Here is a 17,500-nt window from a genome sequence, read left to right as displayed (position 1 = left end):
TGTGTAACTTGGTACATCCCCCTGTTGATTTTTCTATGTGGCCCACCATGAAGTGTAAGCTACAATAGCCTCTGACCCGTGACACAGCAACATATAGTTGTCCGTGTGTGAAAACAGGTTGTGGTAAGAAAGTCAACTGCGAAAATAAACCTGAAGTAGCAGACGTGAGCCGACTTGAAAGACGATCCTGGGATCGAGAACTTACCTGACAGTACAGCACTCTGGTGATCATGTTTGGTGGCGTTTGGCACCGTTTTTATGCACCTCCACTGGAGGTGTACAAAAACGCACCATTTTTATGCACCTCCATTGGCGCTGCTGGTTGATTAATGAAAATGTTTCTGCTTGAAGCTCGAAGGAAAAAATAACGATAAGTGTTGAATTGTAAGCCTCGATTTAATAGACGAAGATATATTGTGGACGTTTCTGATTTCCCCTTTATCAACAAAACACGACGAAAAAGACACTAAGAACGAATAAGAGATGTGTACTGTGAATGGCGTAGATAAGGTAAATAGACATAAACAATGATGGGACGGGAAGTTTTTGAAAAACAACAAAAACAAACCAAAAAAAAAAAAAAGAAGAAGAAGAATAAAAACAGAAAAAAGACCCCAATAAAATTACAAAGACGCGTTAAACGAATACACTGATGATAATGATAAAATATTATTAAATGATAACAATCGACGTTTACATATAAAAGCACATCGATAACACATTGAATGGTACCGATGTTGTTTTTTAAAATATAATAATAATAATAATAATAATTAATTTAAGGTTTTAAATATATGTCCAGTAACTATAACAACGAAAATGATGTCTTTCTCAATAAAGTAAACTTTTTTTTAAATGTCCACAATGGGATTGAACCCAGTACCTTCAAGGTTAGAGTCTGACAGCTTATCCACTGCGCTACGGAGCCACCTGACTATTCATAACATTTAATAAGGTCTTTCTAAAACCATATTTTACCTTCAATGCTACTTCTATTTTCTTGTTTAAATTTTCATTTTTTTAGATTATTATTATTTTTTAAAATTTATTACAAAAGAAGTTAAACCTGGGTATTATCCACCCGAAACCATCATATTGAAAGCATCAAAGGGGCAATAATAATACTTGGTGTCATAAATAGATGAAAACTGTTGAAAACTTAGTGTAGATCTGATATCCTTAAAGTAATTAAGTGAATACATTATTTCGAATGCGACGATTTGCGTAAAAAACGCCAAACTGACAACTTTTTACAGTGTCTAAATTGGTTGTTTTTGAGAGTGTTAGTGTCGTCGGTTTGACTCAACGAACTTTCAAACTGACTTTAAATTATAAAAGGAAATCAAATTATCTGTTTATCTGTCTGTAAAAAATACATTTCTAATTTTCAAATATTTCAGTAGAGTTGTGCGCCGTATAATTTTTTTTATTGACTCAAATGGCACAATGTTCTCCACAAGGCTAGAATATATTTTTTAAAGACAACAGTCTACACGTTTTTATATTTCATGTTCTAAACTGCATTACACAGTTCCTCCCCGCCTCCCCTCTTTGCACTTAATTAATTGCGCACCTTTTAGAAATATCTAGCATTCTATTTTAATTCGTGCTTCCTTACAACAAAGGAGCATACCAATTTCCGGCCAACCAATGTTTTGTTTATTCATCTTAACTACGCCACTACCACAGTATCTCATTCATCATTCATCTGCGGTGTTTCATTCATCCTGTTTTGTTGATAAAGGGGAAACCCGAAACGTTCATTTGATCTGTTTTTGTAATTAAATTGAAGCTTACATTCAATTTCACATTATTACTTATTTCTTCGAGCTTCGAGCAGCAACATTTACATTAAGTGAATACATTATACTGGGGATGTAGGAGCTTTCGGAATGTCTCCCCTTTACTTAACTTATGGAAAAACAAACATCCTAGCACCTTTACTAAGACTTATGACTAACCCTAATAGAAAAAGAAATATCCTCCGATCTCGAGCTAACCCTAATAGGAAAAAAATAATGACAAATTGAATAAATAAACGCCTGACAAAATATAAACGGTGAAAATACAAATTTAAAGAATACTCGGGATGTAGGAGTTTTCGGAATGTCTCCCCTTTACTTAACAAACATCCAAGCATCTTTACTAAGACTTATGACTAACCCCAATAGAAAAAAAAATATCCTCCGATCTCAAGCTAACCCAAATAGAAAAAAAATGATGACAAATTGAATAAATAAACGCCTGACAAAAGATCAACGGTGAAAATACAAATGTAAAGAATACTCGGGATGTAGGCGCTTTCGGAATGTTTCCCCTTTACTTAACTTATGGAAAAACAAACACCCTAGCACCTTTACTAAGACTTATGACTAACCCTAATAGAAAAAAAAAATCCTTCGATCTCGAGCTAACCCTAATAGTAAACAAAGAATCAAAATGGCGACTGAAATACCTTCATGTGATCAAGTGAATAATATCACTATGAATGCCACGATTTGCTGAAAAATGCCAACACACACACACATGTATACACCACACACAACACACACATAAACACACACACGCACACACACACAAACATACACCCAATTAGAACATACTACTACATAACAACACTGATCACCGCTAAATCAACAACACAACGGAAGTAATAATAATACCTGATGTCATAAATAGATGACGCAAATTGACAACTTTTTACAGTGACGAAATTGGTTGATTTTGAGAGTGTTTAGTGTCGACGGCACGTATTTTATGATATCTGTGTGACTCAACGAACTTTCAAACTGACTTTAAATTATAAAAGGAAATCAAGTTATCTGTTTATCTATCTGTAAAAAATACATTTCTAATTTTCAAATCTTTCAGTAGAGTTTGCACCGTATCAATTTTTTTATTGACTCAAATAAGCACAATGTTCTCCACAATGCTATATTTTTTAAAGAAAGGATTAAACAAGTGTGCGGATTTAAATAAATTATAACGTTATCAATTTTTTAAAATAAAGAAAATGTCAAAAATAAAATGAAGAGGTTTCGACAATCAAAATGTACCTATTCAGTAACAGTTAAAGACAATACAATACACACAAACAAATCTTGTATTGTTGTTGTCTCAAATTTGCTCTTCTGTTTTCTTGTAACAGTGTTGCTCCGACTTTTCGTGAGGAAGATGTGTAATGTGGATAATTCTTCACTCTGTACCAAACACGGCCCAACACATATTGAGAACGACCGTGCTTCTCAAATTTGTTTTACGTCCAAGACTTTGCAATATCCTTTTGGATCTGGATAGAGATTAGACCGAACAAGTTCTTATTGGGCACCTTCTATTATCACACTCTTTTATGGAAATGTGATATTACGACAAACGTCGCTTTTAATTCGTCACCGAACCGACAAGCATTTAATATTTATATAACACATTTTCGGTCTTCTGTTCTATATTCAGTTTTTTAACCGAACCGGCTAGAATAACCTTAGCCATCGTAAAGTTATAGCCTGACAAAAAAATGACGTCAAAAGGCCATTCTTTTGCCACAAAAGAAAACAAATCGCGAGTTGTATTCAATAGTTCAATAACTTGTTTCCTTGAGCTCTATTAACGACAACTCATTAGACGGTACACAAACCTAAAAAATGACGTCAATCTGCCAGTCCTAGAGGGTTCTTGTGTCAGGCTATATGTTAACTATGGCTACGGTAAAACACAGTTTCGGCCTTCTCTGTCGTATTCTTTATTGGGACAAATGTATAGTAACTAGTGCCGCGCTGAGGACCGGCCCCACGGTCCTTTAGTTGAGAACTGGGGACCGGTCCCAAAGTGGAGAACCGTTGGCGGTCCTTACTTCTTATAACCTTTCAGCGGTCCCAGCGATTCTCGCGCCTTACTACTGCCCCAGCGATTCTTTGCCTCGGTTCTTTTGCCTATCTTCAACCAATCACCACCCATCCCACTTAATCAATCGCACCTACCCCCCTTTGCTATACACTAAACGACACAGACGACCATCTCCCTTCACTCCGCAAACCGCCCTCTCGTGTCGCATGACAATCATCAACGTCTTGGACGATTCCATTGTACGGGGTAATTTCAAAAATTACCACACCGTAATGGTCGCAATGATCTATGATGAAGGCAGCACCCCTCTTCTCTAATGGGATATTGCTTGAAATGAATGTGACTACTAAAGAAGCGTGTGTGTTTGTATGAATGTGTGTGTGTGTGTGTTTCGACCCTAGCAAGTCCGATTTTTTGTTTTCTTTTGTCTATCTCTTGTCACCACTCCTTTCTATCACATTCTTGTCATTTAAAATAAGACAATAATATTAAAATTTCGTTTGGTGTTTTAACTAATCAAATAATATGAGTTTCACAAATTTATTATATCTTCCTTCCAAAATAACATTATAACGTCTGTATTTTAACAAAAAGCCCAATAGAATATTTGGGGACCCGGATAGCTCAGTTGCTAGAGTACTCTCTTTATATGCAAACAGCGGCGTGGCGTATTGACGGCATATGGTGGTGCCATGATTAGAAGAAGAAAAAAAAATTCTAAAACAGTGAACACGATTCAGAGGAGAGAGGACATGTTAAAAACTCTCTTTTTTTGGAAGGGTGTGGGGGGGGGGTTGATGGTTTCTACGAGTAGACAAAACTCACAAAAAGAAATAATTCATGAAAACAACAAGCCACAACACTGAGATACAAGTCCGGTGTGAAAAGGTCTTTGTAATTATTCTTTGTCCACCATTTGATGGATTGGATTTGGTAGATAGTGCAATCAATATGTGATAAATGTAAATCAAAAGAGAAAAGAAACCTATGACAGAAATTACTTACTTTTAGTACTTGTAAAGCAAATCTGCAAATCTTTTTATAATTTGTTTATTGAAATCTGGAATGGCATCTATTTCAGCTTTGTGAATTGACAGAATCATTAACGAATTTAACCGCTCCTGTTTCATTGAATTTCGCAAGAAATTTTTCACTCTTTTAGGGGTGCTAAAACAACGTTAAGGAGGTCCAGAAATACGATGGAAGTGGTTACGGTCAATATAGCCTATAGATGTCTATGATTTGTCAGTGTTTGTTGTATCTGTAAAAAGTAGACAATAAAAACAAAAGAAACGTTGTTGTTTTTTCTAAACTAACTGTGAGCCATTCATGTCTGTCATACCATGTCAGTGAAAAAGAGCGTTTTCGAGATTTCCACACCTGTGTTAATTCAAAATCAGTTGGTTGGTGAGGAACTAGTCTTTTTGTTTCTAATTTGTCATCTAGTGTCAATCTCCCAAACGGTCGGTGACGCAAAGAGTCAACTTAATTCATTGCAATTCATTGTTTAACAAAACAAAATTTCAAAGTATATCTCAAATAATGGAAATCAGTGGAATACGATTAATGATTGCACAGATCTTAAAGCATCACAAAGAAAAAATCACTCCACTTAAGTACTACTTAAGAAATCAAAATACACACCAAAGTATAACTGTTGACAATCTTCGCTTTCTCTCTCTGACTGACACAAATACACACACACACACACACACACACAAACACTCATACACACGTAACCAACTCGGCACTACAAGCAAAAAAAATGTTGGTAAATTCGTCCACAATGCTTCGTTGCAAAGGATTACTTTATTCAATAATCGTGAAAAAGAGGTGGGGGGGGGGGGGGTGTTGATATGTCATATTTTTAAGTTTTATGTTGTTTTTCTTTGCTACTTACAAATAAACTTGACAATGATCAGTGTTTTTGACAGTTAATGTAATATTTTGGATGGCCGAAGTTACCCTTATTATGACGTAAATGGTGCAACATTGGCGCATCCCTCCAGTCCAACGGTGGAACTCTCAGAACTTGGCACAAGTCGAGGGGTTTTCCGCTATTTGAAGATAGTATAATTCGACCCAGTTTCTCGCTCAATCAGCTGTAGCGATACTAAAGGATAGAGCATTAACTGGAGCTTGGATTGCTTTGCACCACGGTGTTGATTCAGCCACTAATTCGCGCAGTGATGTCACCAACACACGAGTCGGCGCAGTGCGTGAATCGGAATCTTGAATAGAGCGGAGACTAAAAAGGCAGTATGTTATTGGCCAGTTGGCGAAAGACAGTGGAGTTAAAATTTGTTTTATTTTTAATTAAATTATGCTGTTAATGATTTTAAAAAGATTGGTATGGTGCCTGGCACCATTCGATCCAATGGCCCCACGCCACTGTATGCAAAGGCCAGAGGTCGATCCCGGGTGCAGTCGAGATTTTTTTTCTGACATCCCTGTCTACTCAGCAGTGAATGGGTAGCTGGGTTTGTTAGATCTGGCGAAAAGTACTTTGGGATAGACTAGCGTACTATCCAAAGGTAGATATATTTTTTAAAAATTAAAAATCAACCAAAAAATTGAGCTTTTATATAGCGCAATATCCACTAAATGTGCTCAAAGCGTTTTACAATGTGTCCCTGACTAATAGTACACGTAACCTGTAGAACAAGACATGACGCCTGTTAGGCGATGTTACAATTTTTTCCGACAGAGACAACACTGTTGACGACTAGGTACTCATTTTACACCTGAGTACGGTGATAGGATGTGGGTAAAGAGTCTTAGGCTCGAACCCAGGACCTTCCTATCCGAAAGCGAGTGTCATACCACAAGACCACATAGCCGCACAAAAAGAGAAAAAAAGGAATGGAGACAAAAAAAAATCATTACAAACTCTTCCCATACTTTTGGTCCAGCATGCCACAGACACAAAATATTAACAATCCCTTTTCCTTTCAACTCCTTACCCCAACAATCTTCGCACACACACACACACACACACACACACACACACACGCGCGCGCGCACACACACACACTCACACACAATTCTTGTCACTCTTGTGTAATAGCGCTATCTGCACAGTGAAAAAAACTCTCCCTATCAATGAAACTGTCTCCGCTCTCACTTTCACCGAGAACCTACTGTAGACCACGGTTTTCATTGTGTAACGGTCCCAATGGTCCCTCAAGAATGAACGGTCCCAACGGTCCCTCGGTCCCTCAAGAATGAATGGTCCCAACGGTCCCTCGGTCCCTCAAGAATGAACGGTCCCAACGGTCCCTCAAGAATGTTCAATTTCGAAAAGGATCGGTTCTAGGAACCGGAACCGGTCCTTGCGGTTCTCATTTCCCAGGAACCGTAGAACCGTGGTCCTTAAGCTTGCCTAGGACCGCCCTGCACTAATAGTAACAGATCTGCTTTCTTTCTACTAGGATTTTATTGATCTCTTTTAGATCGTACTGATATTGCATAAATTTGCCTTCTTTATGCAATGATTTTGGTCACCCGTGTACAGTACAGTAACCTGCATTATGCCGTACTATTTTCCGGCCCCGAACGTTTTTCACACAATCAACCCTGCATTGTGCGAAGAATAGCAAATAACGAGTTGCGGCCTGCCGTGGGTTTATATAACCATGGTGAGTAGTATTCATAGGAAGACTGAGAAGCGTTGTCAGGTTTAAGAAATAACAACTCATGGTCGCCTTAAGCTAATTTCCCATTGAGACTTAAGCTCGTTCTACAATACCGTGACACCCTAACCCAGGTTTAAAATCTACTTTTTTGTGGTATATTACACGGAAATAAATTTTACAAACGGATAATGAGTAAGAGCATTATCGGAATTCTTCATGAAATTTCCTTATGAAATCAATAAGCTCATCTCTTAATTAAAGCGGGTCAATATACCCTTATAAATGATTTAAGTTATTTTTAACTTAAACATTTAATAATACTCCAATGAAAAAAGATTTGGAACAAATGCAAATATAATGAATTAATTATGATAAATGCAATTATTAGAACATTTACAAAATTGAATCCTTAATTCTGAAGGATATACATAATATATTTCATATGAGAATAAGTATATAACAATAAGGATAATTATGTTATTTGACTGAAAGACACGAAATATCATTAAAATATGGACGCAAATCGCTCGATCATACAATCAATGAAGTTATGAAACAGGACTAAAGTTTGAAATAGCCAATATCACTCTGACCGATGTCAATCCACCTCCACGCAACTGCAACACAAATCAATCTGGCGAACGCAAACGTGAGCTTTAAGAGGTTAATAAATAGGGATAAAAACAGTAGTTTGACTGGATAACCTTTATCTACACACTACAATATTACGCATTACACCAATCGCGACAGTAAATCTGCGTGGATGTTTTCGCAACCGGGAGTATGATATATTGAAAATAATGAGTCATTTTGCAGAAATAAACTCTACTGTTGTTCATTTTGTTGTGTTTAATGTATGTGCGTGGTTTGTGGTCCGTTTCAAGAACAAATGTTTTCAATAAGAATATCTGCTGAATGGTCTCAGACTGAAAATAATTCCCAAGCATTCGCGTTCTATCACTGTCTAGAAGCTTTCTGTTTGTGTATTGGCATGCCATTAGCGTACCGTCATGTTCTTGTAATAAAACACCCACATTTCCGTTGCAAGATGCATCTGTTCTAATATAGAACTGTTTAATTTAATCTGGCAACTTTCATATTGGTTCAGAACATTGAACTGATTTAAGTTTGCTGAAGTTTTCTTCACATTCATTTTCCAGCTTATTTTGTTTGGCATTGATTTCTTTGTGAGATTTGATAAAAGCGTTGCAATATCTGAAAAGTTTGGCACATATTTCCTATGAAAGTTTAGGACACCTAACACTTTTCTAACGTCCTTTTTAGTTTTGGGGGTTTACAACTGTTTGATTTTTTTAATTGTTTTTCTGTATCGGGTTTTTGGATTTTTGGATTTGGGATCCAATTGTGTGACCTGTGACGCTCGCCTTCATTATCTTCGGACTGAATGGTTAGACCGACGCTCGCATGAAAGAATCGGTGTTCTCAAGACACTTATAGAGCCCTACCGGACTCAGTTCTAGTCTGAATAACTGGCTCTATTTAATCTTTTAGGAACACAACACTCAGACCGTAGACTGTGCACATCGAATCCACGCGAAGTTTAGTTCACACGTCCTTGTCAAGTTTCTATTTTGGTTGCTCACAAAGCAGCGATATCCATGACGTATCATCTCACGGTTGACTGCGTCACCCTTTACAATCCAGGTATAAAATTTCGATTTCGGAAGTAATGTCCTTCTGCCTCATAACTGCATGGTGCAAAAACTCGAGTTGTTCATATTCGTGTGGAAGCTCCTTTTTCTTCAAAGTTGGTAAAATTGATATCCTTTAAACTTTTGGCCGATTGGAATTTCAATTCGACCACATGAAGGTCATCCAGCGGTCACTCAAGTTCAAAGTCAGCTATATTTAAAATTTAATTACTTCCTATGTTTGATAATATTAAACATTTCATAACATAAAAAGAAAACTTTTCTTTTTGTTAAACAATTTACAGGCACAGTTTTGGGAAAATTCCATTCCATTTTTGAGCTATTCCCATTTATTTTATTTTTATGTGAGTATAAACATTCCTTTTTAAAAGAATATCTTGCGTATCACGCTTTATGTAATACAACTCAAAGAATACAATTTGCTTATTTGGATATCAATGACAAGCGTGTAAAGTAACAAGTAAAACGAACAATATTTGACAAACTTATCTTCCTTTAAAGATTAATACTAAAGACCGAGGTATGGCCCAATGAGAACTGTCATATTGCATAGAATAAAAGGGTTAAAAAGCCCCCAGTCTAACTGAAAAATAGAACATTTCACGTAACATGCAGTTTCTTTGGGAAAACGTTTTATATTTTGGATTTTCCGAGCGGTGATACAAAAGATTTATTTAGTTATTTATCAACTTTTCCACCTGTTTTATTTTCTTAAGGATTACCCCATGCATGCACAGTCAGATCTCCTGAAATGAATGGTGGTTAACAAGCGTGAAAAGTAACAAGTAAAACTAACAATATTTGACACTTATCATCCTTTAAAGATCAAATAATGGGTACTTGTTGCACCGTTATACAAGAAAGGAGATAAAACTAAAGCTGAGAACTATCGCCCTATGTCTATTACATTGGGCATCACTAGTCAAGGTTATGGATAACATTTTTTATAAAGCTATTCTTTGTTTTTGTTTTCTTCTATAATATCGTACTCACTTTTGATAATGGGCGCCAAAATTTTGAAGAAGAAGAGAGAGGGGTGAGAGAGTGCGTGTATTTGAGGGAGAGAGAGAGAGAGAGAGAGAGAGAGAGAGAGAGGGGGGGAGGGTGAGATGACTAGAGATTGTGGTAAAAAGAAAGAGAAGACGGAGATCGGGAGAAGGAGGGTGAAGAAGAAAAAGCAGAGACAGAGAAAGAAATAGCGAGAAAAAGAGAAAGAGAGAGAGAGAGAGAGAGAGAGAGAGAGAGAGAGAGAGAGAGAGAGAGAATGAGGAGAACGAGATGGCTAGAGAGTGTGGTAGAGACGAAAAGAAGATGAGGAGGAGGGGGAGGGACAAGGAGAAGAAAAGTAGAGAGAAAGAAAGAGACAGGGGAAGGAGGAAAAAAAAACAAGAGAGAGGGAGGGAGATTGCCAGAGAGTGTGGTAGAGAGAAAGAGAAGAAGATGAGGAAGAGGAGCTGTAAAAGAAATTGCACAATGGCGATCAAAGAAAAGGCTGAATGAGTGGGTCGAGTTGTGCTAAGTGAGGTGCAATATGAGTTTATGAAACTAAGGAGTTTATTGAAACAGTTGCTCGAGGAAGAAACGTAGCTAATGATGCAAAACTACTAGCCTCTATGATTTCATATGCAATCAATTCTAAATTCATACTCATTTTCAGCTGGACACTCTTCGTTACCTCCAAAAGGTTCAACCAGACAACCGAATGACAATGATGGAAGGCAATATCAGACCAGTCCAACCCGTCAACAACAGAGTGATAAGGACGAACATAAATTATATTGAAAACAATGTAAGTATCCCGATACCATTTTAAAATGCAACATACAGAGACCATGAATAGGCTTTTTAATATATAGTGGTATTGAATTAAAATAAATTCACTACAGTAAAAGAGCAGGTTCATTATTGTAAGGAGAAATGAAGTGAGTCAAGTGTCGTAAGACAATTGAGATTAAAGACCTTTTGCTGTAATAGAAATCTATCCGGAAGAGGAGAGGTTGATGGCGTTGATTTTTTAGAGCGTTCTTCTCACAAAATGTATAGCAAAATAAAGGGAGTAAAAATGACTCTTATAAAAGATACAAAACAAAGTAAAAGACGTTTCGGCCTTTGGCCTTCTTCAGGTAAACAAGAAAAGGAAATTTGTTATATCACATTAGTTAAAATCATTATAGTTTAGGGGCTGCATGGCTTAGCGGTACGGATTTGCATGTATAAGTTTTCCAGAGTCTCTTTTTCAACAACAACAACAAAACAAAACAAAAACACTGCGAGATGCCTCTATTTTTTCTGGTCAAAATAGAAACATACTTAATTTTGTGATTTGTAATGATGAAATTTCTGTTATCAATGATCATCTTACACCATTGGGCAAGAGTGACCAAAACGCTATTGCTATTTCTCTTGATCTTCAAGGAGTATCTAAATCAAACCAAAAATGATTCAATGAACCGTAAAATTTTTTTGACTACATTAAGTGTGATTATGCCAGATGATTAATTAGGACGTGATGAGTGAGTAAAAAGTAAACTGTGCATGACTGTTTTTAAATAATAAATTTAAACTGTTAGAGGCAAAAAATTATACCTCTTAGTCTTATAAATCAAATTGTAGACTTTTATGGTTTAATAGAGGATTCACATAATGATTTTTTAAAAACCCACACAAATCGTCCATGAAAATTGTGAGAACCTCCAGGGACAAAGGTAATGTTGCAACAAAAGAAGCTGTCAAACAGCTGGACAACTCGTCTTACGTCTCTGGTTACAGTGAATGGACAAATACATAAAAATGGTGAATACTTCGTTAAAGAGATAGTATTAAAGGTAATCTGTGTTAAGTTTCAGTTTACTGTGTCACTTTGTCTGTGAGTTATTGTTGAGGGAAACTTGTTTTTGAAATCGACATTGTACTTATCGTCTATATAATTGTGTTCAAAATAAAATACTCCAAATTGTTTACTACAGGGTGGTCTTTGCGACATGAAAAAAGTGACATTTTATGAAGGTAAGATTTTGTAATTAATCAATTAGCAGAGTATCTCCTCCTCCTTTTACTCCTCCTCCTCCTCCTCCTCCTCCTCCTCCTCCTCCTCCTCCTCCTCCTCCTCCTTCTTCTTCTTCTTCTTCTTCTTCTTTTTCTTCTTCTTCTTCCTCTTCTTCTTTTCAACTGACTGATTCAGTCAGACCAAGTACCAACGTCGATGTTTCATATCATAAAAATGAAATGAATAATAGTATGGCACCTCTTGATAGTCAGATGTGCACCTTTTCAAGTCGCAATATTGCTCAAAGCTATTTAGCAGGCAAGTTATTTATTCTGTGATTCTGTGGGATAGAAGAATGAAGATGACAGTCAACATTGGATGGAGGAATTTTAAAAGTTTGATACACTGACTGTCTAGTTAGAAACTTATTTGATTTCATTTGGTACCGGTCTATTTGTATCTTTGTAAAAAGAATCATTTGTAGAAAGATGATATTTTAACCCTAGGTGTTTGATAATCACTGAGAAGATTGAGCGAGAGAGAGAGAGAGAGAGAGAGAGAGAGAGAGAGAGAGAGAGAGACAGACAGACAGAGAGAGACAGAGAGAGAGAGAGACAGAGAGAGAGAGAGAGAGCGAGAGAAGAGTTGGGGGGTGGGGGGGGGGCGAACAGAGAGGATTGCTAGTGTATACACGAATGGAATGAAAGAGGACAGGTCCGTTTGTGTTTAAGTAAAAATTCACAACATCTGTCCACCAGATGATCCTACTCATACACAAAACTATAATATGTGACCTTAAACGTTTCAATACTCTAATTTATACATTTTAGTGAGACCTAATCACTCAATTCGCGGTCCAAAATCAATAATAAAAAGAGCTGATTGTAGTCGGCTTCGTTACTACTTTGATGATATGCGTTTTAGTACAATAATCACAACATCCGCCAGCTGGATATAACCTACCTACACACAAAACTATGTGTAATGTGTAACCTTGAACTTTTATAGTCTTTTTGATATATTATGGTAGTGAGAAGTGACAACTAATCATTAAATTGGCTGTCTAAAAACAACAAAAAGATGAGTGACGCCAATAACATTCCATCTATACAATTTAAGGAGGAGAGAGTGGACAGATTAGACTTCTTGGATATGTATCACGTCTCTACCACGCCCACGCACAGCCGACACCGCAGATAGGCTGACACCGGTGTAGCACGCCAGAATGACTCTATCGCCAAAAAGACTCTAGAGTTAGATTGGCGGGATTGCCATCCCACTTAATCGCACCAACCCCCTCTTGCACATACGCCCTCTTGTGTGTGTGGTGGGGTAAGAGGGGCCGCGAGATTAAGCGTATTGAACTAGTTTGTATAATGAAAATAAATTCTATTGGTTTTATGGTGTGGATGTAAAAATATTACTGCGATGGATGGAATAAAGGTATTCTTCTATGGGTATGGAATTATTCAATTCATTATTGTACAGGGCATTCACACTCACTTGAAAGTTGAAAGTTCCATATGGCACGCTAAAAATAACTTTTGATGAATCCAAGAAGAGATAGGCAGAGCCACCGCGCATGACCCACTTTCTCTGCTGGGCTTAGCTCTGCGCACAAGTGCGGAGCGGTCCCAAGCATGTTTGGGACCGCCGGTTCTACGGTCCCTGGGAAATGAGAACCGCAAGGACCGGTTCGAACCGGTTCTTTTTCGACATTGGTCATTCACAAGGCTCGTGGGCAGGGTTGCCAGATTATTTTCAGGCATTCTGCCAACTGGATTTTAAAAATATGCCAAATACCACAAAAACCTGCCAAACCGTACTACTTATAGTACCCCCTTTGAAAACTCATCAGTTTTGTTAAACAAATAAATTCGCAAGGCGGATGTCATGATTTTTTTTTTCATTTCCCAAGTTTTAAAAAATCACTAATACATAAAAATTGCCATGGGACACGTGGAGTAGACCTATACATTCATTCCTAGGCCTCGGAAAATAAAATCTGCCAAACTGCCAACCGTTTTTTTTTCTGCCAGACGAATTCAAATTCTGCCCCCCCCCCCCCCCCCCCCCCCCCCCCCCCAAAGGACATTTGGCAGAAAATCTTATAGTAGTCACATTCATTTCAAAGAATAGCCCATTAGAGAAGAGGGGTGATGTCGTCAAAATAGATCATTGTCATTGCGATCATTAGTGTGTAGTAAATTAGGAACTTTACCCCGAGTAATGGAATCGTCCAAGGCTTCTCGCGGCCCCTCTTACCCCACCACACACACAAGAGGGTGTATGTGCAAGAGGGGGTTGGTGCGATTAATTAAGAGGGATGGGTGGTTAGGCGAACGACCTAGGCAAAAGAACCGAGAAAAGGCAGTAAAGAAACTAGAATCGCTGGGACCGTTCAAAAAGAAAGATAAGAAGTGAGGACCGCCAACGTGAGGACCGCCAACGGTTCTTCACCTTGGGACCGGTCCTCCGGTCCCAGCTAATGAACCGTGGGACCGATTCTTGGGACCGGTTCTCAGCGCGGCACTACTGCGCACAGACTACCGCTCGAGCCAACTCTCTCTCTCTCTCGTGTTGATTAGTTGTTCGCCCATACACACACACACACACACACACACACACACACACACACACATATATGTATATATATATATATATATATATATATATATATATATATATATATATATATATATATATATATATATATATATATATATTATATCTGATGAGGTGAAGGGGATGGAGGTTGATGAAAAGGATGAGATGAGAAGGAGAATTGTATTGATGGTGTTAAATATGCTAACTTACAATTTCTAGCAAGATGATGTTGATGTTGATTGAGAGGTGAGCTTTGCTTGTTTTCATTTCTGGCTGAATCCTGTCCATTCTGTTTATATTTCTTTCTGAAGCTGTTGAGTAAGATATTAGAAATCCTCAACAGTGATTTTTTGGCAATTCAATATCCAGAGAAAAAAAACTTGGAAATGTTGCCAGTGTTGTTGCTAACTTCTGTCTACAAATTGCCTCCTGACTATGAGTGAAATAATAATATGCTAGCAACATAAAATGAAGAAACTGTTCTGATGGCTGTGTTAAATTTTTCCTGTGAATTGCATTAAAATATGCCTTTAATTCTGTCGAAACATTGGTTGTACTACTCGCTAACTGCTTATGTTTAAAAGCTACATAACCTGCAATATAAAAAATCGCCATCCTCTCATCTTTGGATATACTATCATTCATATCACTATTGGTCATTTCATCTAGAATAATTAATTCAGTTTCATTGATGGAGCATGTGCAAAGGTCACACTGATGATGATCTTGCTACATCCGCCAAGTCAATATCTATAGACAGCATTAATTTTGCTCGATCTAACCCGTGTGTGTTAAAAATCTCACAGACAGTGATGTAGTAGTTGCAGTCTGCAGACCTGCGAAAATGGCCAAAGTGACGTTCTATATCATCTTGCTGGAAAAAGCCAAGACAAACATATTTGTGTTTTGCGGATGATGTTGTTGTCAGAAGGAATTGACATAGAGCAGCCAGGCCTACACATGTCCATTGAAGAGCGAGGAATGTGTCTCGTGTGAAGCTTTCCACGCGATCACAACCAGGAGAGTCCATCACAGAAGCGATGTTTGCCCATTCAAGTAGTGTTTGGAGACCTCCCTGTCCTTTCTCACCATTATTTATGACTGTCCGGTCAGGGTCACAAAGTCGGATGTCTTGAACTGGTGTCTTGCAGTTCAATAATTTCCACAGTTTCAGGACCATTGCAATAAATTCTTCGGTGTTTTTCCATGATTCTGTACTTGATTCCGAGGTCTTCAATGCTGCAACAGTACTGTCACAAAAAATAGTTAACTCTAGAGACACATTTTACATGTCCATACTTGATGGGTAAACAGTTGCTTTCGTTAATTTGGATAAGCGTGCATCTTTGTCTACTTCAATTTTAAACAAATCTCTCAAATCAGACCACTTTGCATACTTTCGTCCTGGGCGTTGAGCACCATCGGATGGAAACTTGAGGGTTTTAGTCCTTTCGGTTATCCAGTTGTTTCTGATGTTTTTTATTATTTGGACAGGGTCGAAAAGAAGATACAATGGCTTATCTGAGGATGGTGACTGAACAAGATATGGAGATTGCATCGACCAACCGGGGAACATTTTGTAGAAAGACTGGTTAACTCTGTTGTTATCATTAATGATTGCCAAGACAGTTGCTCCGCAATCCTCCAAAAGAGAGATAAGGTCTTGAACACATTTGAACTGGAATTCAGATGTCAGGGCGTGAAAAGGAACAAGTTTGGCCAGGAATTTTTTGGATGAAAACATACATTTAACCATAATACATAGAAGTGTAGTCGCTCATTTCCGAGGGTTATCTTCAGAATAACCAAACAGTACTCGGCCTGAGTATGTTATTGAAGATTTAATATATACTTCATCAACAATCAAAATGCAGTTTCGACTCCGCTTTTCCTGAGCTTCAAAGAAACTTCTATACAATACAGTGTCGCTCATATTCTTGGATGCTCTTGTTATCCTTTTTAGCGTTGTAAGGGATGGTAACTGCATATGATTTCGGAGTTCTGAGTAAAGAGCGCGAGATCTGGAATACCAACTAAAAGCTTGGCGTAAATCGTTATGGTCATACAAACGGGTGTTTTTTGGAGAATTAATAAGTTTTAGTTGTCTCAAAATGAAATTAGTCTTGCTATCCTCATTTTGGTTTACAGGGACAAACCGCATAACTTCTGCAAGTTGACTCCATGACGGAAGTTTTCCATTATCTCCATATGGAACAGCAAGGACTTTAAGTTTACGATAAGCCACAAATTCAACATTAGAAATAGAATTACGATCATCTTCATGAATATTAAAAATCAGCATATAATTAAATATTGGTCCATCTCGTGCAGGACTAAGAACAACATATTCGGTCCTCGTGTCATTAAATACAACATTCCCTTTTGTAGACAAAATTTCATTGAATTTAATATGGAATTCATCAATTTCAAGAGAGACAAAGCGGTCAGATTGAAAAAAATCATGTGTTTGGTCAATGTCGGGATTGCGGGCTGAATTTAGAGCTTTATAAGTTGGACGTGGAATATCAGATGTATCAGGTATTGACGACTTGGGGATCTCTGATGAGAAAATTGATGGAGATACAGATGGACAAAGATATCTTCCACGAAACTTTTTGGGTGCATCAGCAGGCCAATGCTTTGCACAGACTCCAATGTGTTCAGTGACTTTTTCAACAGTTAGGTTGGCATTAGGCAGTGCAGCAATCCATTTTCGACAATCGTCCTTATCAGTTGGAAACCCGTGTACTCTCACT

At 37.6% G+C, this 17,500-nt stretch overlaps 1 protein-coding gene across 3 annotated transcripts in view; it reads left to right on the top strand.

Moving 5' to 3' along the window:
• The window catches only part of LOC144975020 (carbonic anhydrase-related protein 10-like), a 306,136-nt gene that overhangs the window by 279,588 nt on the left and 9,048 nt on the right, over positions 1-17,500 (top strand). For all 3 annotated transcript variants that reach the window (XM_078918664.1, XM_078918663.1, XM_078918661.1), the window contains 2 exons: positions 10,809-10,940; positions 12,118-12,157. In XM_078918664.1, the coding sequence (XP_078774790.1) occupies positions 10,809-10,940; positions 12,118-12,157 (172 nt within the window). The remainder of the gene's footprint in view (positions 1-10,808; positions 10,941-12,117; positions 12,158-17,500) is intronic.

The sequence above is a fragment of the Berghia stephanieae genome, chromosome 6 (genome assembly GCF_034508935.2).
Source record: "Berghia stephanieae isolate SIO BIC M18660-M18661 chromosome 6, UCSD_Bste_1.3, whole genome shotgun sequence".
Classification (NCBI taxonomy): domain Eukaryota; kingdom Metazoa; phylum Mollusca; class Gastropoda; order Nudibranchia; family Aeolidiidae; genus Berghia; species Berghia stephanieae.
This window is presented reverse-complemented; position numbering and strand designations above follow the sequence as displayed.